General features: G+C 50.1%; 2 protein-coding genes, 2 long non-coding RNA genes and 4 other non-coding genes across 16 annotated transcripts in view; 2 read left to right on the plus strand and 6 right to left on the minus strand.

The window, feature by feature from the left end:
* Positions 1-1,729: 1,729 nt before the first annotated feature.
* On the minus strand, positions 1,730-5,020 carry RPS8 (ribosomal protein S8). Its single transcript, XM_009251092.4, has 6 exons — positions 4,879-5,020; positions 4,339-4,445; positions 3,699-3,798; positions 2,680-2,855; positions 2,340-2,469; positions 1,730-1,892 (listed from the first exon to the last, which is right to left on the minus strand). Exons 1-6 carry the CDS (start codon positions 4,880-4,882, stop codon positions 1,783-1,785), a joined length of 627 nt encoding a protein of 208 aa, XP_009249367.1. The 5' UTR covers positions 4,883-5,020; the 3' UTR covers positions 1,730-1,782.
* LOC112131335 (small nucleolar RNA SNORD38) lies at positions 2,011-2,079 on the minus strand. Its single transcript, XR_002913430.1, has one exon. It is a non-coding gene; the product is annotated as a small nucleolar RNA SNORD38 (small nucleolar RNA).
* LOC112131337 (small nucleolar RNA SNORD38) lies at positions 2,557-2,626 on the minus strand. Its single transcript, XR_002913431.2, has one exon. It is a non-coding gene; the product is annotated as a small nucleolar RNA SNORD38 (small nucleolar RNA).
* On the minus strand, positions 3,880-3,983 carry LOC112131339 (small nucleolar RNA SNORD46). Its single transcript, XR_002913432.1, has one exon. It is a non-coding gene; the product is annotated as a small nucleolar RNA SNORD46 (small nucleolar RNA).
* On the minus strand, positions 4,533-4,612 carry LOC112131326 (small nucleolar RNA SNORD55/SNORD39). Its single transcript, XR_002913422.1, has one exon. It is a non-coding gene; the product is annotated as a small nucleolar RNA SNORD55/SNORD39 (small nucleolar RNA).
* A 24-nt stretch (positions 5,021-5,044) lies between the features above and the next one.
* LOC134760616 (uncharacterized) lies at positions 5,045-12,935 on the plus strand. The gene is made up of 2 exons (XR_010138379.1): positions 5,045-5,182; positions 11,053-12,935. It is a non-coding gene; the product is annotated as an uncharacterized LOC134760616 (long non-coding RNA).
* The window catches only part of KIF2C (kinesin family member 2C), a 28,373-nt gene continuing 18,535 nt past the window's right edge, over positions 12,501-22,338 (minus strand). For all 7 annotated transcript variants that reach the window (XM_024247551.3, XM_024247561.3, XM_063719155.1 and 4 more), the window contains 10 exons: positions 22,247-22,310; positions 22,078-22,169; positions 20,868-21,010; positions 19,746-19,950; positions 19,528-19,638; positions 18,254-18,321; positions 17,785-17,890; positions 17,578-17,691; positions 13,290-13,413; positions 12,501-13,141 (listed from right to left, as the gene is read on the minus strand). In XM_024247551.3, the coding sequence (XP_024103319.1) occupies positions 13,059-13,141; positions 13,290-13,413; positions 17,578-17,691; positions 17,785-17,890; positions 18,254-18,321; positions 19,528-19,638; positions 19,746-19,950; positions 20,868-21,010; positions 22,078-22,169; positions 22,247-22,310 (1,110 nt within the window). In that variant the 3' untranslated portion in view covers positions 12,501-13,058. The remainder of the gene's footprint in view (positions 13,142-13,289; positions 13,414-17,577; positions 17,692-17,784; positions 17,891-18,253; positions 18,322-19,527; positions 19,639-19,745; positions 19,951-20,867; positions 21,011-22,077; positions 22,170-22,246; positions 22,311-22,338) is intronic.
* LOC129051189 (uncharacterized) lies at positions 13,382-20,040 on the plus strand. 3 transcript variants are annotated; one of them, XR_008515255.1, is made up of 4 exons: positions 13,382-13,499; positions 16,631-16,759; positions 19,165-19,270; positions 19,711-20,040. It is a non-coding gene; the product is annotated as an uncharacterized LOC129051189 (long non-coding RNA). The 3 variants fall into 3 exon arrangements; XR_008515253.1 differs by having other exon boundaries at positions 16,542-16,759; positions 19,711-19,955; XR_008515258.1 differs by having other exon boundaries at positions 16,542-17,342; positions 19,711-19,905.

A 22,338-nucleotide genomic window follows, 5' to 3' on the forward strand; every position in this document is an offset into this window, starting at 1 on the left:
GCACACCACTGCAATCCAGTCTGGGCAACAGAGTGACTATCTAAAAAAACCCAAAAAGCAGGCCGGGTGCGGTGGGTCACACCTGTAATCCCAGCACTTTGGAAGGCCGAGATGGGCAGATCACCTGAGGTTGGGAGTTCGAGACCAGCCTGACCAACATGGAGAAACCCCGTTTCTACTAAAAATACAAAATTATCTGGGCATGATGGTGCATGCCTGTAATCCCAGCTACTTGGGAGGCTGAGGCAGGAGAATTGCTTGAACCCGGGAGGTGGAGGTTGCAGTAAGCCAAGATCCCGCCATTGCACTCCAGCCTGGGCAACAAGAGCGAAACTCCGTCTCAGAAAAAAAAAAAAAAACTCAAAAAGCAAACAAAAAACCCAAGTGCAGGCCACCGGGTGCAGTGGCTCACGCATGTAATCCCAGCACCTTGGGAGGCCAAGGCGGACGGATCACGAGGTCAGGAGATCGAGACCATCCTGGCTAACACAGTGAAACCTCGTCTCTACTACAAACACACAAAAAATTAGCCAGGGGTGGTGGCAGGTGCCTGTAGTCTCAGCTATGGGAGGCTGAGGCAGAATGGCATGAACCCAGGACGCGGAGCTTGCAGTGAGCTGAGATTGTGCCACTGCACTCCAGCCTGGGCAACAGAGCGAGACTCTGTCTCAAAAAACAAAAAACCCAAGTGCAAAGCTGGGTGTGGTGGGTCATGCCTGAAACCTAGCACTTTGGGAGGCAAAGGTGGTAAGATTGCTTGAGCCCAAGATTTCAAGACCTGGGCAATGAAGTGAGACCCTGTCTCTACCAAAAAAAAAAATTTAAAAAAATGGGTATAGGCCAGGCACGGTGGCTCACGCCTGTAATCCCAGCACTTTGGGAGGCCGAGGCGGGCGGATCATCTGAGGTCAGTTCAACACCAGCCTGACCAACAGGGAGAAACCCTGTCTCTACTAAAAATACAAAATTAGCTAGGCGTGGTGGCGCATGCCTGTAACCCCAGCTGCTCGGGAGTCTGAGGCAAGAGAATCCCTTGAACCCAGGAGGCAGAGGTTGCGGTGAGGCGAGATCGCACCATTGCACTCCAGCCTGGGAAACTCAAAATAAGGGGTATAGTACCTATTGCCTCAGCTACTTGGCAGGCTGAGGCAGTATTACTTGAGCCCCGGTATCAAGGCTACAGTGAACCATGATCATGCCACTGCACTCCAGCCTGGGTGACAGAGACTGTCTCAAAAAGAAAAAAAAAAATATCCAAGTGCAGATGTCAAGCAGGTCAGGACTAAAGATAAGTGTTTGACAGGGCAAGTTTAAATCAAAGAAGTGACCCTTGGAGACCAAGCAAGGCAGAAATCACTGTTAATCTTACAATGGGTGCAAGATCCTTAAAACTTCTTAGAAGCAATATAGCCTGAGATTCTAATCATGACTCAGCCAGAACAATATTGCTGAACCCCAAGGTTGGGATACCCCCTCTCATAGCCTCTGCCACCTCCCTATCCCCACCAAAATGTGGTGAGAAATGTTCCCACCATAGACGTGGCCCACATAATAAATCTAGCCTTCAGGGACATGGAGTTGAGAACAGGGACTTTACAGTGTGGTGAGCCTGGATCAGGACAGTAGGAGGTAGAGGTAAGGCAAGGGGTTGCAGCCACCCATCCAGATCAGTTTTGCAGGGCAAAGAATAAAGCAGAGAAAACAGTCAAATATTCAGGCAACACAAATGTGGGAACAAAACAGTAAACACCTTTATTACATGGGTGAAGACAAAACAAGGATTTATTTGCCTTTCCGGGCCTTGATTTTCCTAAGATAGAACTCCAACTCTTTGCCCTCTAGCACATAGCCATCTGCTCGGCCACACTGTCCCGGCCTTGAAGCGATGCATGCTGCAAGAGAGTAGGTGATCCTTAGCACAATGACAAGGTGGCCCCGCCCCAAACCTCTCCACCCCCTTAAGAATCTCTGTGGGTTCAGGTACCCTGGGGGCAAGCATGAAGCCAGCTGTCTCCTCAGACACACTTTATCTTCACTTACTGTCAGTAGCAGAACTGGACAAAGTTTTCATCACTGAGACAGCCCCCTCAGCCTGGGCAGAGACTTCCCCAAATACAAAAACTCCAAGCATGGGCCTATGCAGACTCTTCTACCCAATGCTTCCCGTTTCAGCTTCATACGAATAGGGTGACCAAACATTCCCCTTCGTGCTCGCAGCCTGTTATCAGTGAACCCTTTAGACCACATGGCTGGCAGTCAAAGGAACTGAGACAAGGGAAAAGTGCCTCGGCACACTCATTCTCTGCGACTCCCCACCTCCAACACAATAGTCTTCTCACCAAGAAGCTTGCCCTGCTGGAACTGCTCCTCCAGGAGACTGCTGATTTTGGCATTCTTTTTCCTTTCATCATATTTCTTCTGAATTTTTTTAGATCGTTTTTTGTTTAAAATCTCTTCTTCCTCAGGAGTCTGAAAAGGGGATACAAATATATGAGCTCAGGGAAGGAAGACAGGCCCTGGGAGCCTTCTTGAACCCTGCACACCCCAGTGCTGGCCTTCCTCAGCCTAAAAGGCTCTCATCTCTCTCCCTTCAGTAGCAGAACTGGACAGAGTTTTCATCACGAGAAGGCTGGAGTCAGGCTGCCCTCCCCACAACCCCTACAGGGAAGTAACACGCACCAGCTTGGCTCCCTTCTTGCGGCCCAGGGGCAGTGCATAGTGGGACTCGTACCACTGTCGGTACGGTGTGCTGTCGATGAGCACGATGCAATTCTTCACCAGGGTCTTGGTACGAACCAGTTCGTTATTAGATGCATTGTAGACAACATCGATGATCCTTGTTTTACGAGTACAACCTGCTCACAGGAGAAATTTGCCATCAGGTAAACTGGAGGACAAATGGCCCTGGCACACTCCTCCAGGTTCTTCAGCCCCATGAGGCCTTAAGGAGAAATAAGGGAACTCTCAGCCTTTACAAGCCATGGGGCATCAATCAGTTCGTCTTCCACAACCCCCAACCCACGTTTCTAGTTATGTTTGGCAACCCAGTCTTTATCAGCCCCAATCTCTCAGGCTGCAGAGTTCAGAAAGATCAGATCAGGTCAGGCACGGTGGCTCACGCCCGTAACCCCAGCATGTTGGGAGGTCGAGGCGGGTGGATCACTTAAAACCAAGAATTTGAGACCAGCCTGGCCAACATGGTGAAACCCCGTCTCTACCAAAAACACAGAAGCAGCCGGGTGTGATGGCACACGCCTGTAATCCCAGCTACTTGGGAGGTTGAGGCAGGAGAATCACTTGAACCCAGGAGGCGGAGGCTGCAGTGAACCAAGATCACACCACTGGCACTCCAGCCTGAGCAACAGAGACCCAATCTCAAAAAAAGAGATTGGAGCAGGACAGCCTGGGTGGAGAGAACTCCCCAGCTACCTTAAGATCTTTCAGCAAGCAGAAACTTAAAATGCCTTGGTCTAAGCCACAGACTACCTGCTAAAAGCACTTGAATCTTTTTTTTTTTCTGAGAGAGTCTCGCTCTGTTGCCCAGGCTGGACTCAAACTCCTGACCTCAGGTGATCCGCCCGCCTCGGCCTCCCAAAATGCTGGGCTTACAGGCGTGAGCCACCGCGCCAGGCCCACTTGGTGAATCTTAAGACGGTTTAGGTGCGTTTTCCCACCCACTCCCAAAGGGCCTCACTCACACTCTGAGCCCCAGGAGAAATTCCCCACGTCCAACCTCAGGGCACGGTATTTCTTGTTACCTCCCCGCACACGGACTGTGTGGATGCGGCGGGGGCCAATCTGGAAAACACAAGGTTACAGGAACTAGGTTACCAAGGAGAGCAAGGCAAGAGAGGGAGAGGAACCTGGGCCGGGAGGAGGCAACAGTCAGTGTAACTATGACAAGTCCTTGCATTGGCAAATGGCACACAGGTGACCAAGACGGCCACAACCACGCCTAAGGATTCTTTTTCATCACCCTACTTGCCTCCAAGAGGAAAGCCTGACCCCAAATGCTGAAAATTAAGCCTCTGTAAAAAAAAAAAACAAAAGACCAGGCTTCTGACTATTACGCGAGGCGCCGCCCTCTCCAGAAGCTCAAGTCCCCACACAGTATCCTTCTCTATGAGACCCTAAGCTCCCGGGTTGGGGGCCTGAGGGAGCATTCCCTCTTTGGTACTTACTTATCCAACAGCTAAAGGGGGACAAGACACCCAGGCCCTACTACAGAGAAATCAGAGCCCAAGAAAGAACGCACAACGGTCACATGGAGAGACCCGAGCACGCTGGAGAGCGGGGGAAGGCGACCTCCCAGGCGGACAGGCCCACGCTCGCACCCACCTTGGTGTTGGCAGCTGGGCGCCCCAACTCATACTTCCGCTTCTTGTGGTAGGGCTTTCTCTTGCCCCCGGTTTTGCGGCGCTTGTGCCAGTTGTCCCGAGAGATGCCTGCATGTGGAAGCGGGGAAGGAAGCTTGAGCCACTGTGACTCGGTGCTAGCGACTCGCCAGCTCCCAACCCCCGCGCCAGGCCGGCCGCACGCTCAGCTCTCCAAGGTTGGCTTCCCCACCGCGCACTCGGGAGTATGCAGCATTACCGAGTTGTCATCATACACGTGCGGCCAGGCCGGGGCCTCCTCCTCGCGGCAGCCATGTTGGCGCCGCTCGGAGCCCGCAGCCCCGCGGCCCGGAACCCGGAGCCCAGAGGCCTTCGCAGCCCCCAGAGAGAGGCTGGGCGGCCGAAACCCGAGGGCCACCACTCCTCGTGGCTGTCCCTGGCCGGGGGTCGGGGCGTCTGGACTCCTCAGTAGGCTGTGAAGCAGGATGGGGCCTGATTGAGCTCAACCCCCCTATCACCCGCCTCAATGCAGAGCAACACTCACCCATCGCTCGGCGCTGGCTGGAAAGAGAACCGCAAAGATTCACGGTCCGGTTTGTAAAACGCTGCCCCGCCCCTTTACTTTACGTTGTTTCTGAGCGCCGAAACAACGTCGGGCGACGAGATTTACGTGTCGGCTGCCGAGTCTAGGGCCATGAGCCTGGGAGGGTCTCGCAGGCTGTGGACCTCTGCCGACCCCCGCCGACTCGCCTCCGACCTTGGGCTGGGGGAAGGGGATCTGCGGCGTCGGCAGATCTGGGCGTGTTGAGACTAGTTTCAGAGGCTGCGGCGGTCATTTAGGATGAGATGTGGGTGCGGCTGCGTTGAAAAAGAGTGGAAGGCAATGGAATTGGAAACGAGTGTGGACTTGGGTTTTGTTTTGAAGGGTTTGGTGGTAGATTGGACATGGGGATTGAGGGAGAGGGCGGTGTCAAGGATTCCTAAGATTCTCACTTGATCAATCGGATAAATATTGGGGCCATTTACTGAGATGGGGTAGGCTAAGGTAGGAGCTGTTCTGGACACGTTCATTTTGAGATCTTGCTAAGTCATATAAGTGGGACTGACAGGAAGCTGAATATTAATGACTGGTCATCCTCATAAGGGATCTGCACTGAAGATGTTATTTTGGGAATCATTGGCTTATAAATGGTAATTAAAGCCACCAGAATCAACGGAACTTAGGAAGAGAGTATAAAGGAGGGCTCAGCTAACTTTTCTGAGCTACAAGGACATGTTTTTTAATTAAAAAAAATTTTTAGGCCTGGCGCGGTGACTCACGCCTGTAATCTCAGCACTTTTCGGAGGCGGAGGCGGGCGGATCACGAGATCAGGAGTTCGAGATCAGCCTGGCCAACATGGTGAAACCGCGTATCTATTAAAAAAATACAAAATTTAGTTGAGCATGGTGGCGCACACCTGTAATCCCAGCTACTCAGGGATGCTGAGGCAGGAGAATCGCTTGAACCAGGGAGTCGGAGGTTGCAGTGAGCCGAGATCGCACCACTGCACTCCAGTCTGGCGACAGAGTGAAACTCTGTCTCAAAACAAAACGAAACAAACGAACAAAACAAAATTAGCCAGGCGTGGTGGCGGGTGCCTGTAATCCCAGCAACTCCGTCGGGAGGCTAAAGAAGGAGAATCGCTTGAACCGGGAGGTGGAGGTTCCAGTGAGCCGAGATGGCACCAATGCACTGACTCCAGCCTGGGTGACGGAGTAAAACTCTGTCTCAAAAAAATAAAATACACAAGTTATTATTGATTATAGTCACCCTGTTTTGCTATCAAATAGGTCTTATTTATTCTGATATTTTATTTTTGTACCCATTAGCCATCCCCACTCCCCCCTACGCTCCCACTACCCTTTCTAGCCTCTGGTAACCATCCTTCTCTCTAGGACCATGAGTTCAATTGTTTTGATTTTTAGATCCCACAAATAAGTGAGAACATGCGATTCTCTTTGCATGAGTGTGTCTTTCTGTGCCCAGCTTATTTCACTTAACATAATGACCTTCAGTTCTACCCATGATGTTGCAAATGACGGGATGTCATTCTTTTTTACGGCTTAATAGTAATCCATTGTGTATTATGTACCACATTTTATCCATTCATCTTTTTTTTTCTTCTTCTTTTTGAGACGGAGTCTTGCTCTGTCACCCAGGCTGCAGTGCAGTGGCATGATCTCAGCTCACTGCCACCTCTGCCTCCCAGGTTCAAGTAATTCTCCTGCCTCAGCCTCCTGAGTAGTTGGGATTACGTGCATGCGCCACCATGCTTGGCTAAGTTTTGTATTTTTAGTAGAGACAGGGTTTCACCATGTTGGCCAGGCTGGTCTCGAACTCTTGACCTCAGGTGATCTGCCCGCCTCAGCCTCCCAAAGTGCTAGGATTACAGGCGTGAGCAACCACGCCCGGCGCCATTCGTCTTTTTTAACTTTAATTTTTTTTGAGACAGTCTCGCTCTGTTGCCCAGGCTGGAGTACAGTGGTGCGATGTTGGCCAGCTGCAACCTTCATCTCCTGGGTTCAAGCAATTCTCCTGCCTCAGCTTGCCAAGTAGCTGGGGTTACAGGCATGGGCCACTATGCCGGCAAATTTTTGTATTTGTAGTAGAGATGGGGTTTCACCATGTTGGCCAGGCTGGTCTTGAATTCCTGACCTCAAGTGATCTGCCCGCCTACACCTCCCAAAGTCCTGGGATTACAGGAGTGAGCCACCGCGCCCAACCTGATTTCCTTTCTTTTGAGTATATACCCAGCAGTGTAGAAACCTCCAAACTGTTCTCTGTACTAATTTACATTCCCAACAACAGTGTATGAGCGTTCCCTTTTCTCCACATCCTCACCAGCATTTGTGATTGCCTGTGTTTTAGAAATAAGCCATTTGAACTGGAGTGAGATGATATCTCATGGTAGTTTTGATTTGCATTTATCTGATGATCAGTGATGTTGAGCACCTTACATATGCCTGTTTGCCATCTGTATGTCTTCTTTTGAGAAATGTCTATTCAAATCTTTTGCATGTCTTCTTTTGAGAAATGTCTATTCAAATCTTTTGCCCATTTTTTGATCAGATTATTAGTTTTTTCCTGTAGAGCTGAGCTCCTTAAATATTTTGGTTGTTAATCCCTTGCCAGATGGGTAGTTTGCAAATATTTTCTCCCATTCTGTGGGTTGTCTCTTTACTTTGTTGATTGTATCCTTTGGTGTACAGAAGCTTTTTAACTTGATGTGATCCCATTTGTCCATTTTTTGCTTTGGTTGCCTGTGCTTATGGGGTATTGCTCAAGGAATTTTTGCCCAGACCAATATCCTAGAGATTTCCCCCAATGTTTTCTTGTAGTAGTTTCATAGTTTGAGGTCTTAGATTTAAGTCTTTAATCCATTTTGATTTGATTTTTGTGCAGTGCTGTACATGTTCAGAGAAACTTCCCTAGCAACAAACTATAGAAATGATCCCTAAAGTATAGTGTTTAACATTTCTTATAAAGAATATGTAGGAGGCCGGGGCGGTGGCTCACGCCTGTAATGCCAGCATGTCGGGAGGCTGAGGCAAGTGGATCACGAGGTCAAGAGATCAAGACCATCCTGGCCAACATGTTGAAACCCCGTCTCTATTAAAAATACAAAAATTAGCTGGGTGTAGTGGCGCGCACCTGTAGTCCCAGTTACTTGGGAGGCTGAGGCAGGAGAATCGCTTGAACCCGGGAGGCGGAGGTTGCGGTGAGCCGAGACCACGCCATCGCACTCCAGCCTGGTGACAGAGCGAGACTCCCTCTCAAAAAAAAAAAAAATGTAGGAGCCAGGCATGGTGGTATGCACCTGTAGTCCTAGCTACTTGGGAGGTTGAAGCTGTAGGATTGCTTGAGCCTGCAATTCAAGGTCACAGTGAGCTATGATCATGCCACTGCACTCCAGCCTGGGCAACAGAGAAAGACCCTGTCTCAAAAACAAAAAAAAAAAAAAAGAAAGAAAGAAAAGAAAATAATTGACCTAAGCAGCCTCTCCAGCTGCCTATTAAAAAAAAAAAAAAAGAAATACAAGAAAAAAGCATAGGTCCAAGGCTTTAGGAATGTCTACATTTTGGCTGGGTGCGGTGGCTCACGACTGTAATCTCAGCACTTTGGGAGGCCAAGATGGGCAGATCACCTGTGGTCAGGAGTTCGAGATCAGTCTGACCAACACGGTGAAACCCCGTCTCTACTAAAAATACAAAATTAGCCAGGCGTGGTGGCACACACTTGTAATCCCAGCAACTCAGGAGGCTGAGGCAGGAGAATCGCTTGAACCCAGGAGGCAGAGGTTGCAGTGAGCTGAGATCGCACCATTGCACTCCAGCCTGGGCAACAAGAGCGAAACTCCATCCCCCCAAAAAAATAAATAAATAAATAAAAGGAATGTCGTCATTTCAAGGCCAGATAGAGAAAAACAGCTGGCAAAGGACACACAAAGAAAAATTAGAGTGACTAGAGGAAAGCCAGCACAGGGTGCTGCCATAGCTTAATGCTGCTGGAATGCTAGTTAAAATGAGACTAAAAAGTGATTATTAGGCCAGTGCGGTGGCTCACGCCTGTAATCCAGCACTTGGGGATGCCGGGGGGTGGATCACCTGAGGTTAGGAGTTCGAGACCAGCCTGGCCAACATGGCGAAACCCCATCTCTACTAAAAATACAAAAATTACCTGGATGCGGTGGTGGACACCTATAGTCCCAGCTACTCTGGAGGCTGAGGCAGGAGAATCGCTTGAACCTGGGGGGCAGAGGTTGCAGTGAGCCGAGATCACTCCACTGCACTCTAGCCTGGATGACAGGAGCAAAGGTCCGTCTCAAAGAAAAAAAAAAGGTGATTATTGGATTTAGTAACCTGAAAGTCCTTGGTGATATTGGCGAGAGCAGTTTCTGTACAGTACAGTGGGAAAAAACTTGAAATAGGATGGGAAGTTAAAAAATCCAATGTATGTAGACAATTATTTTGAGAGGTATGACTTTAAAGGGGAAAGAGAGAATTAGGTTGTTGGCTGGAAAGGAATGTAGAGCAGAAGGGTAGTGTTTTTTTTTTTTCTTTTTGAGACGGAGTCTCGCTCCGTTGCCCAGGCTGGAGTGCAGTGGCGAGATCTTGCCTCACTGCAAGCTCTGCCTCCTGGGTTCACGCCATTCTCCTGCCTCAGCCTCCTGAGTAGCTGGGACTACAGGCACCCGAAACCACGCCCAGCTAGTTTTTTGTATTTTTAGTAGAGATGGGGTTTCACCGTGTTAGCCAGGATGGTCTCGATCTCCTGACCTCGTGATCCGCCTGCCTCGGCCTCCCAAAGTACTGGGATTACAGGCTTGAGCCACCACGCCCGGCCTTTTTTTTTTTTAAATTTTAGACACAGGGTCTCATTATACTGCTCAGGCCAGAGTTCTGAGTCTGCTTTCTAAAGCAGCGACACTCTCTCATCTTTCTCTACCCACTTACTACGTATCATTTGTTTACATGCACATTATCTGTTTTATCCACTGAAATACAATGTGCATAAGGGTAGAAACTTAGTCTTATTCACTGCCATATTTCTAACACCTATACATAGAATAATGCTTGCTATTTAATAAGTACTCAATTTTTTTTTTTGGAGACAGAATCTTGCTCTGTCGCCCGGGCTGGAGTGCAGCGGCACGATCTCAGCTCACTGCAAGCTCCGCCTCCCGGGTTCACACCACTCTCCTGCGTCAGTCTCCCGAGTAGCTGGGACTACAGGCGCCTGCCACCACTCCTGGCTTTTTTTTTTTTTTTTTTTTTTTGTATTTTTGGTAGAGACGGGGGTTTCACCATGTTAGCCAGGATGGTCTCGATCTCCTGACCTTGTGATCCACCCGCCTCGGCCTCCCAAAGTGCTGTGATTACAGGTGTGAGCCACCGTGCCCAGCCTTTTTTTTTTTTTTTGATACAGGGACTGGCTCTGTCGCCCAGGCTGGAGTGCAATGGTGCAATCTCGGCTCATTGTGACCTCTGCCTCCCAGGCATAAGCCATCCTCCCACCTTACCCTAGCAACGAGCTGGGACCACAGGCACATTGCCACCACGCCTGGCTCATTTTTTTATTTTCTGTGGAGATTGGGTCTTTTTTTTTTTTTTTTTTTTGAGACAGAGCCTCGCTCTGTTGCCCAGGCTGGAGTGCGGTGGTGCGACCTCAGCTCACTGCAGCCTCTGCCTCCTGGGTTCAAGCGGTTCTTCTGCCTCAGCCTCCCGAGTAGCTGGGATTATAAGCATGCGCCACCACGCCCAGCTCATTTTTGTAGAGACAGGGTTTCACCAGGTTGGCCAGGCTGGTCTCCAATCTGGCCTCGTTTTCCGCCCATCTTGGCGTCCCAAAGTGCTGGGATTATAGGCGTGAGCCACAGCACTCAGCTCATTCTTGTAGAGACAGGGTTTCACCAGGTTGGCCAGGCTGGTCTCCAACTCTGGCCTCGTTTTCTGCCCATCTTGGCCTCCCTAAGTGCTGAGGTTACAGGCGTGAGCCACAGCACCCAGCTGAGACTGGGTCTCATTTTGTTGCCCAGGATGGTCTTGAACTCCTGAGCTCAAGCCATCTGCCCGCCTCGGCCTCCCAAAGTACAGCACTCAATAAATATTTAAATGGCACTAAATATTCGAGCAAATTATTGTTCTACTCACCACATTGTATTTACTTGGTTTTCCCAGGTTTAATATACCATATGAATGGAGTAAAGGAGTAAAGGAAGAAACAAATGGAGTAAAGGAAGAAACAAATGGAGTAAAGGAAGAAACAAATGGAGTAAAGGAAGAAACAAAACCACATGATCACTTCAAAACACAGAAAAAACATTTGACAAAATCCAATACCCTTTGGCGCGATTAAAAGACTCAAACTAGAAATAACAGTGAACTTTGGCATAGTGCGGTGGCTCATGGCTGTAATCCCAGCACTTTGGGAGGCCGAGGTAGGAGGATTGCTTGAGGCCAGGAGTCTCTGTGACTGAGGGCTTCCCACACATTTGCTTGTGTGGTTCCTAGGTTAAACCTTTTAGTGGTACCTCATTACCATTCAGATAATCCATGTCAATGACATGGAATATAGAGTTCTCCAGTTCCTAAACTGTTCATGCCCTATGACTGGGCCCTCAGTCCACTGGACAGACTTTTTTTCAAGACCAAATTGGTGTTTCCCTTTGGATCCTTCCCTGTCCAGCAAGTTAAGTGCTTTCTTCAGCCTTTGTGTGAATGGTAATGAGGTATCACTAAAAGGTTTTAAGCAAATATGTGTTTAGGGAGCCCTCAGTCAGGGAGACTCCTGGCCTCAACCCCACAGAATCTTTTAACAGGCCCTGGGCTGACTGTAATAGGGTGCCAGCTTCTTTTTTTTTTAAGACGGAGTTTAGCTCTTGTTGCCTAGGCTGGAGTGCAATGGCACAATCTTCGCTCACCGCAACCTCCGCCTCTTAGGGTTACAGGCATGCGCCACCACGGCCGGCTAATTTTTTGGATTTTTAGTAGACACGGGGTTTCACCATGTTGGTCTCGAGCTCCTGACCTCAGGTGATCCACCTGCCTCGGCCTCCCAAAGTGCTGGGATTACAGGTGTAAGCCACTGCACCTGGCCTTTTTTTTTTTTTTGAGACAGTCTTACTCTGTCGCCCAGGCTGGAGTGCTGTGGCGCAGTCTCGGCTCACTGCAACCTCCGCCTCCCGGGTTCGAGCAATTCTCCTGCCTCAGCCTCCTGAGTAGCTAGAACTATAGGTGCGTGCCACCATGCACCATGCCCAGCTAATTTTTGTATTTTTAGTAGAGATGGGGTTTCACCATGTTAGCCAGGCTGGTCTCGAACTCCTGACCTTGCGATCTGCCCGCCTTGGACTTCCAAAGTGCTGGGATTATAGGCGTGGGCCACCATGCCTGGCGGCCATCTTCCTTCTACTTAAGAGTTCTTGTTCCCAGGCCTAGTAAGCATCTCATAGACATCAAACAAGTCACAGGAGTCTTCAGCTTGTCATTGGAATTGTAGGCGTGGATATGGCCTCCTGGAAGGAGTACAGAATCAGTACTACCAAGAGGCCAAAGGTACAGTCATGTCCTTAGTCCCAGAAGGCTCAGACACATCCCAGGCCCTTTCCACACACTTAAACAGCTGATTTATTTTTTCTCTTTATTGTTACATACAATGTATAAACACATAAAACAGAAAACAGTAGGGATCTTCTAGGATCTCTAGGAAGACAGTAAAGTAGAAAGAGGTCTCAAACATTTTTTTAAAGTACAAGACATTCAGTGCTCAGCCCAAAGGCGTAGAAGGTTTAGAGCCAGCAGATAGCTGTACTAAAGGCTCCGTCTCTCTCCCCAGAGCCAGGACAACCCCAGGGAGCTCTCCATTAGCAGCCAGTCCACGCAGGCAGGATATGCTGCGGAGAAAGCTCTGAGAACATTCCCCTTAATGGAAAGAAGGGCAACACAAAAGGGTAACTAAGAGCTCCTTCCTCCCACGAGGGCGACAACTGGAATAGAAAAGGAGTGTCCCATGTCACTCTGACCCCCTCCCCAGCTGCCCTGGGCCCAGATGCCCCCATACTTGGCATTTACCAGAACCTGTCCCAGCTCAGACCCTGCCTAGACCCACCAGGTGCCCAAAGTTCTCTGGGGAGGGCCAGGGAAGAGGCTGGGTGTCAAACCAAACAGATTTTTATTTGCAGTCGTCACTGGGGCCGTTTCTTGCTGTTTATTTGTCTGCTAGCCTGCTCTTCCAGCTGCATGGCCAGGCGCAAGGCCTTGATGACATCTGGAAGAAAGGGTAATGGTACATATGGGGTTAGTGAAGAGTCTGAGGAGCCCCCATTCACTCAGGGCAGAGCTGCCATCACCTGCAGCTGCCCAAGAGCCAGCAGAGGCCACTGTCGTCCACCTGCACCCCATCCAGCCACACCCACCTCGCAGGGCTGAGAAATGCTTGGCTTGCTGGGCCAGAGCAGATTCCGCTTTGTTCACAAAGGTCTCCAGGTCATAGTCCGGCTGCTCGGTCATCTCAGAGAGCTCAAGCCAGTCTGGTCCTTGCTACAACACAGGGAGGACCTTGTCAGTTCAATAACCATTTAGCAAATCATTCCTGGGGTCCTACCAACTGCAATGCAGACACCTGAGTAAGATGCCTTACCTCTGGTCCATGACCCATACCCTCCCTGTTCACCCTCTCCCCAAGGAAATCCTTAGCTTGAATTCACCCTCTTCCTACCCCAAGCGTGTTTTTTTCTTTTTCTTTTTTTTTTTTTTTGAGACAGAGTTTCGCTCTTATTGTCCAGGCTGGAGTGCAATGGTGTGATCTCGGCTCACCATAGCCTCCACCCCCTGAGTTTAAGGGATTCTCCTGCCTCAGCCTCCCAAGTAGCTGGGATTACAGGCATGTGCTACCACACCCGGCTAATTTTGTATTTTTAGTAGAGACGGGGTTTCTCCATGTTGGCCAGGCTGATCTCGAACTCTCGAGGTGATCCGCAGGCCTCGGCCTCCCAAAGTGCTGGGATTACAGGCCTGAGCCACCACTCCCGGCCTCCTATCCCAAGCTTATCCCCATCTCTTATGTCAAATGAATAACATCATTGGTCCTGATGCCCAAGCTAGAAATTTGAGTGATTTTATTTTTATTGTTTTTTGAGATGGAGTCTCGCTCTGTCACCCAGGCTGGATTGAAGTGGCGTGCGATCCTGGCTCACTGCAACCTCCGCCTCCCAGGTTTAAGTGATTCTCCTGTCTCAGCCTCCCGAATAGCTGGAACTACAGGCACACGCCACCATAGCCAGCTAATTTATTTATTTATTTATGTTTTCTTTAAGACAGAGTCTTGCTCTGTCGCCAGGTTGGAGTGCAGTGGCTTGATCTCGGCTCACTGCAGCCTCCACCTCCCAGGTTCAAGTGATTGTCCTGCCTCAGCCTCCCAAGTAGCTGGGATTACAGGTGCCTGCCACTATGCCTGGCTAATTTTTGTATTTTTAGTAGAGACAGGGTTTCACGTTGTTGGCCAGGCTGGTCTCAAACTCCCGACCTTAGTTGATCTGCCCGCCTCAGCCTCCTAAAGTGCTAGGATTACAGGCGTGAGCCATCGTGCCCGGTCAAATGATTCTTTTTAAATAATAGATATACAACTCAGCCTCCCAAGTAGCTGAGGCTACAGGCACGCGCCACCATGCCAGGCTAATTTTTTTTATTTTTTGGTAGAGACAGGGTTTCACTATGTTGGCCAGGATGGTCTTGATCTCCTAACCTTGTGATCTGCCTGCATCGGCCTCCCAAAGTGCTGGGATTACAGGCATAAGCCACCGTGCCCAGCCTGAGTGACTATTCTTTCACCCTACTTGTCACCACATCCTCCTCAATTCTGCTCCCTAAATGGTTCTTTTTTTCTTTCTTTCTTTCTTTTTTTTTATTATTATACTTTAAGTTCTAGGGTATATGTGCACAACGTGCAGGTTTGTTACATATGTATACATGTACTATGTTGGTGTGCTGCACCCATTAACTCGTCATTTACATTGGGTATATCTCCTAATGCTATCCCTACCCCCGATTCTTTTTATTATAATTTTTGCTGCACACACCACCTTTGGGATATTTATTTATTTTTATTTTTTGTAGAGATGGGGCCATGTTGCCCAGGCTGGTCTCGAACTCCTGGGCTCAAGTGATCTTCCTTCCTTGACCTCCCAAAGTGTTGGGATTACAGGCATGACCCACTGCACCTGGCCAAATGATTATTTTATTTTATTTTTGAGACAGTCTTGCTCTGTCGCCCAGGCTGGAGTACAGTGGCATGATCTCGGCTCACTACAACCTTCGCCTCCTGGGCTCAAGTGATTCTCCTGTCTCAGCCTCCCAAGTAGCTGGGATTACAGGTGCCTGCCACCATGCCTGGCTAATTTTTGTATTTTTAGTAGAGATGGAGTTTCACCATGTTGGCCAGGCTGGTTTCAAACTCCCGACCTTAGTTGATCTGGCCGCCTCAGCCTCCCAAAGTGATAGGATTACAGGCATGAGCCATCGCGCCCGGTCAAATGATTCTTTTTAAATAATAGATATACCACTGGGCACGGTGGCTCACACCCGTAATCCCAGCACTTTGGGAGGTCGGGGCGGGAGGATCACCTGAGGTAGGGAGTTCGAGACCAGCTTGACGAACATCGAGAAATCCCGTCTCTACTAAAAATACAAAATTAGCTGGGCATGGTGGCGCATGCCTGTAATCCCAGCTACTTGGGAGGCTGAGGCAGGAGAATTGCTTGAACCTGGGAGGCGGAGGTTGTGGTGAGCCGAGATGGTGCCATTGCACTCCAGCCTGGGGGACAAAAGCGAAACTCCATCCCCCCCAAAACAAACAAACAAACACCAACCAGATATATAGGCTGGGCATGGTGGCTCACACCTGTAATCCCAGCACTTTGGGAGGCGGAGGCAGGCGGATCACTTAAGGTCAGGAGTTCAAGACCAGCCTGGCCAACATGGTAAAACCCTATCTCTACTAAAAATACAAAAAATTAGCCAGGCATGGTGGCACGCACCTGTAATCCCAGGTACTCAGGAGGCTGAGGAAAGAGAATCGCTTGAACCCAGGAGGCAGAGGCTGCAGTGAGCCGAGATTGCACCACTAAACTCCAGCCTGGGTGACAGAGTGAGACTCTGTCTCAAAAACAGAAACATATATATATAGAGTACATATTTTGGGGGATACCTTGTAAGATTTTCATGCTTGTATATCTAAATGGTTCATGAATCTCATGCCTTCATTCCAATCCCATGAACACGGACACAGCTTGGTCTAGGCACTAGTTTCTCTTTTTTTTTTTTTTTTCTGAGATGGAGTCTTGCTCTGTCACCCAGGCTAGAGTGCAGTGGCGTGATCTTGGCTCACTGCAACCTCTGCCTCCGTGGTTCAAGTAATTCTCCTGCCTCAGCCTCCCAAGTAGCTGAGATTACAGGCGCCCGCCACCATACCCGGCTAATTTTTTGTATTTTTAGTAGACATGGGGTTTCGCCACGTTGGCCAGGCTGGTCTCGAACTCCTGACCTCATGATCCACCCGCCTCCCGCCGTGTTGGGATTACAGGCATGAGCCATCGCGCCTGGCTGGCACTAGTTTTTCTTGAACCCTTTCCAACAATCTCCTAACTGCCTCTACCTTTGCTTTTCCCAAGCCCCCAAACCAGGATCCACATGGTGGCCATATGATATATCTAAAGCTCTGACATGCCCATGTCACCACTCTGCTTAACACCCTCCAAAGGTTTCCTCATGATGCAGTCCAGGCCTGTGAGATGAACCATCTAGAAGACTCTAGCATCAGATCCCTGTTGACCTGTCCACAGCCTTAACTACCCTCCATCACCTGTTCACTCCTTTTGCTCTGACCACGGTGAGCCTCTCATTCATCCTGAAAATGCCATGTGCTTACAAAACTCTGTACCCCTGAGCACTCCAGGAAGGGGAGGACAGGCCTGAGCACTTACCCTTCACAGTCCCTCCTCAGTTACACCTGCCCCAAGTTCTTCCTTCCTGCTCTGCAATCCTCTGAGCGCCCCACCATTGGGACGTAAATTCCTGCCTCCCAGTCACTTGCTCTTCCACAGTAGGTATTACAGTAGCAGGGGCATCTACCAGTTACTGAACCCTGACCACACACTGGGTACTGTGCTGACACTTTATAAGCATATTACTGAACCCTCAAATACAACCATCCTACCTTGACCATTTCAGAGATGCAAAAACTGAGGCCCAGTGAGGCTAAATGAATTTCACAAGGAAATCAGTTTGTTAATGGAAGAGACAGGATTGATCTCAAGTCATACCCTTAGGGCCTATTACCTATACTTCATGTTTTTTGGCCCTTGGATTCAGCACAAGAGTTGCAACATTCACCAAAAAAACAAGACAAGATCCCTGCATATGGATCACCCTTCAAATCCTCTATCAGGAGCGTGGAGGAGAGACTAGCTCTGGTTAGTGTGATGTCAGAAAGCCTATGTGTGCCAACCTGCAGAAGGGGTTGTGATAATTAGAAGAACAGCTGGGTTAACAGGCAAAGAATTAAAGAGTGCTGGTGTAGAGGGCTGCTTCTTGCTACCCCAATGTGAACACCTGTGGAAACATAGCCCAGGTCATGTTCTGGGAATGGTGCGGAGCACACTGAGGGCCGTGCTGCATCTAGCTCCCTGTCCAGGGCCAGCTGCCTACCTGTATGATCTCCTTGAGCTCTTCCACAGCCCTGTCCTCCAGCTCCCTGATCTGAGTCATGGCTTCGTTAAAGCTGGACATCTGGGAAGACAGTTCTTCCTCTTCCTTGGATAACTGAGAGGGCCAAAAAGAAAGACAACTGTGTGACCCAGGTGCCACCTCAGCAGGCCACACTTCTGTCTTGCTTGGCTCCATCCTGGCCCTTACATTGCCTGGAATCAGCGCCCCGTTAGAGCAGGCTTCCATCTCTTCTGTTTCCATTTGAATCAACTGCTCTCCACTGGGCCCACTGTGGGGGCTCAGCTCCTTGACCCTGAGGAAACAAGGAGGTCTCAGATCCCACAGCAGCCCCCTTGGTACTCACCAGAGGAACGCGGCACTGCCCAGGCTTCAAGGCTTGAGGCTCCAAGGGGATGGAATGGCAACCTTGCCTTCAGCCAAGGAGAGAGTAAACTAAAGCTGGACTGGAAAAGCCCCTCACCCAGCTGACTCTCCAGCAGGGCCCGGAGAGGACTGGGACAGACCTAGCATCATGGCAGAACTCCCAAGCCTCAGGTTCAGAGTCACAGAGGAGTATACAGTAGGCCCTGAGGCCCCAGAGCCTCCTCCCCTCTCATCACTGCCCTTCCCTTGCCCAGTCCTCTTCCCCATCCCACCTAGCTGTTGGTACTAGTACCTGTCTGCATATCTCAGTGTGTTTAAAGTATATTCACAGGAGCTTATGCCTGGTGAGATCGTGGCAATCTGCAAAAGAGGGGTGGGTGATTAAAGGCTGAGAGGCACGGTGAGGATGCTAGATAGCCTGTCCCCGAGGGGCCTCCAGTCAGGGAGTTTCTTCAAGCTTCGGAGACCCACATGGTATTGGTGGGAGGACTCGTTTAGCACTGCGCTGTGCTAGGCCACTTGCCCCATGGGCATTGCAAATTAAGGTGCCTCAGACATTGGTTTCCTGCTTTCAAAGACACATCTAATTATCTTTTGCTTCATTATTCCTTTACTGAGACAGTCTTGCTACCAAGGTCTTATTTTTTCTTTTTTTTTTTTTTTTTGAGACAGAGTCTCACTCTGTCGCCCAGACCAGAGTGCAGTGGCGCGATCTCAGCTCACTGCAAGCTCCGCCTCCCAGGTTCACGCCATTCTCCTGCCTCAGCCTCCCAAGTAGCTGGGACTACAGACACCTGCCACCACACCTGGCTAATTTTTTGTATTTTTTAGTAGAGATTGGGTTTCACCATGTTAGCCAGGATGGTCTCTATCTCCTGACCTTGTGATCCGCCTGCCTCGGCCTCCCAAAGTGCTGGGATTACAGGCGTGAGCCACCGCGCCCAGCCCAAGGTCCTATCTTAAAGCTCTGTGGCTTCTGCTGGAAACTTCAGTTCCCTTAGGCCAAAGGATAATGCCTTAGGTAGAGCTTAGTCAGAAAATCCCACCTTCCTCATGAAAAGACCCCTACCCACAGGGTAGGGGAGAATATTCTCTTGAGGGGAAGGATGGCAGATCTCACATACAAGGGCTTGGGGATAAAACAGGGAAGAGGAAGTCATTCAAGGACACAGCCTTATGATCCAGGCTATTTCTATTTTCTAGGCTGGGAGCCAGTGAACCTGAGGGAGGCCATGGAGGAGACGAGGACTTCCCTCTCCTGCTGACCCAAAGGCCCATCTTCCGAATTCTGGAACCCCCTTTTCATCAGGTAATGGAGGAATGACCTCTCCCAAACCAAGAGCTGCACCTACACATCTTAAAGGGAATAGATCCTTTCCTCCACACTTGGTTAGGCCACAAAGAGTCTGGTGCATTAAAGCAGGGTCTGGAGGCCCAGTCATGGTACAGCCTGGAAACCCAGGCAGCCAGCAGTGCTGAGCTTCCAGCCCAGGGACAGGACTAAGTGTCTCTGTGGAAAGCAACTGTCTCCTCTTGTACCATCACCTTCAAAGTGACCCTACTCACCATGCAAGTCCTAGAGTTCTCCCCGATGAAGGAGTCCCTCAGCACCTGTGTCAGCTTGCTCTCACGGAACGGGGTGTGAGACTTGTTCTGTCCCAGGGCCCTAATGCACTCCTGTGGGGACAGCAGGAACAACTGAGGTCCCTTCTTTCCTTGCACTGACCCCTCCCCATCCCTTCCCAGCAGCTCTCCCGGCCAACCAGCTCTAGCTGCCCCACTACCTTCAGGGCTAAGAGACTCTTGTTGATTTCTGCGCCCTCCATGCGGGTCTGCCGGTCAGCACTGGAAGTGTCTGCGCCTCGCTCATTCCCTGCCAGATCTACCAAAGAGAACTTGCCATGCATTCTCCCTTTAGCTCGAAGAAGAATTTGGAAGCAGGCGTGGGAGCGGGAGGAATTGGAGTTGGCAAATGTCTGCCCAGAGGTTCTGTGGTAAAGAAAGGTTATGAGATTCTCTGGTCACCAGCCCCCATGGCACCCAAGTCCACAGAAGTTCTCTAGGAAGGGAGGGACACAGGTTAGGAGGCAAAGAAGTCTTGTGTCTTCCTGTCCCAGGCTTCCATCTTGCCCTCTCTGGGTAGCAATTCTCCCTCCAGCTCTGGACCTAATACATTTTCCTGGCAGCCAAATTAGTACTGGATTCTGGACTAGGGCCTGGAGCCCTAGAAGGACAGGGGGAAGGATAAATTGCCTCTGCTAAAGGGCCCAAAGGGAAGGAGGAAGCTGTCATGAACCACCTGCCAGAACTTGAGGACCCTGTAGAGGGCAGCCCCCTCCCTGGGCCTCCATAGCTGCCTAGCGCCCCCACTGTACCAATGTGTACAGCCCTAGTGGAAAAGTGCTCTCCTAATTCTGTGCAGAGGGGGTATGAACCCATTACTTCCAGCCCAGAACAGACCTAGAGCTCCCGACTTCCACCACAAAGGGAGGGAAGAGCAAGGAGGAACCCAGAGAAGCCAGGAAGCATGCCTTTGGGGTAACACTTGTTTTTATTTTTATTTTTTTGAGACAGGATCTCGCTCTGCCATGCAGACTGGAGTGCAGTGGTGCGATCATAGTTCACTGCAACCTCTAACTCCTGGCCTGAAGTGATCCTCCTGCTTCATTTTCCCAAACTGCTGAGATTATAGGTGTGAGTCACTGTGCCTGACATGACTTGGTTCTGATAAGCCTCTGGCCCTGGGGTCATATGTCTTATTGAGACCCCGTAAAGCAGAGGCCTTCGCAGCCCTTACCAAACTGGGCAAAGCAGCACTCTGTGTAAACAGAAATGTGCTCAGAGCTAGACTTTACTCATAAACCAGACATGAGAAGGTCGCTCCTTCCCCTCACCAGGACTCTCACCTGCAGGCGCTGCCCATGTCGATCATCTTGATGACATCATCAGCAGAGTTAACCAGATGCTCCTGCAGCCCCACCACTTGCACCTGTTGCTTGCCGTCCTCCAGCACGCGCAGCTTGGCCTTCTTGTTGAGCAGGTCAAACAGCTGTGCCAGGCAGGGGGAATGAGGCTAAGGCCACTGGGCACCCGGCACCCCACCCGACTGCTCCCTCCTACTAGCCTGCCCAGCTCGGACAAGAGCCAGCAGCAGGAAAGGCAGAGGATATGAGCTGATGGATGTCAGCCTAGCAGAGGTCAATATACTTGGGATCTGAGCCAAACTGCCTCGGTTTGCTGTGACTCTGGTAACTTACTAGCTGTGTGAGCCTGGGCAAGTTAATAACCACTCTAGCCTTGCATCTCTTCTGTAAAGCAGAGACAGGTAGTGCTTAGAATAGCGCATAGCTCCTAATGTCTTCTTCTTCTTCTTCTTCTTCTTATTTTGAGATGGAGTTTCGCTCTTGTCGCCCAGGCTGGAGTGCAATGGCGCGATCATGGCTCACTGCAACCTCTGCCTCCTGGGTTCAAGTGATTCTCCTGCCTCAGCCTCCCGAGTAGCTGGGACTACAGGTGCCCGCAACAATGCCCAGCTAATTTTTTGTGTGTTTTTAGTAGAGATGGGGTTTCACCATGTTAGCCAGGCTGGTCTCGAACTCCTGACCTCAGGTGACCTGCCCGCCTTGGCCTCCCAAAGTGCTGGGATTACAGGCATGAGCCATCACGCCCGGCCCCTAATATCTTATTAATAATAAATATTAGCTATTTTTATTACCTAGATCCCACTCTAGGGAAAGCAACTCTGCAGAAGCACACAGTAAATACAGAGAGGGGTGGAAGAGATATATGGTGGTGCGGGGAGGGAAAGAATGAATATGAGACTGAATGTGGACAATCGGGGAAGAAGGGATGAAGGAGGTAGGCTGAGGGAGGTCAGGACACACACAGGCAAACCTTGAACCTGAAAGGGGGCCCTGAGAGTATTCTTGCCATACTTGTTGAACTTAGGTGCCATCTCACCATCAGATTAAACCACCTACATGTGTATGCCAGGGCAGAGTCGCCCATCAGTGGCTTGACAGCTAATAGGTTTTTGGCTTCAACTTCTAGCCAGCTTCAAAGTTTTAAAAAGTGCTGGGCCCCAACAGTGTAAACAAGGGGCTTCCTGCCAGCTACCTTCCCGTTGTAGATCTCGAAGAATGTCACATAGACTTCCAGGCCCAACTTCCGGTAGCAGGGTTGATTCTTCAGGAGGAAGACATCCCGGGCTGAGGGAGAGAACTTTGCTAAGCAAACAACCTGCCTTTCGGTGCCCAACCCTGAAGCAGCAGTACACAGTACTTACAGGCCATGGCATAGATCCCTTTGGATGCATTCTGGGCTTTCCCAGAGAGGTCTCCGCCCATAGTCTGCAAAGGGAAGGGGTAGAAGACCATG

The sequence above is a fragment of the Pongo abelii genome, chromosome 1 (genome assembly GCF_028885655.2).
Source record: "Pongo abelii isolate AG06213 chromosome 1, NHGRI_mPonAbe1-v2.0_pri, whole genome shotgun sequence".
Taxonomy (NCBI): Eukaryota; Metazoa; Chordata; class Mammalia; order Primates; family Hominidae; genus Pongo; species Pongo abelii.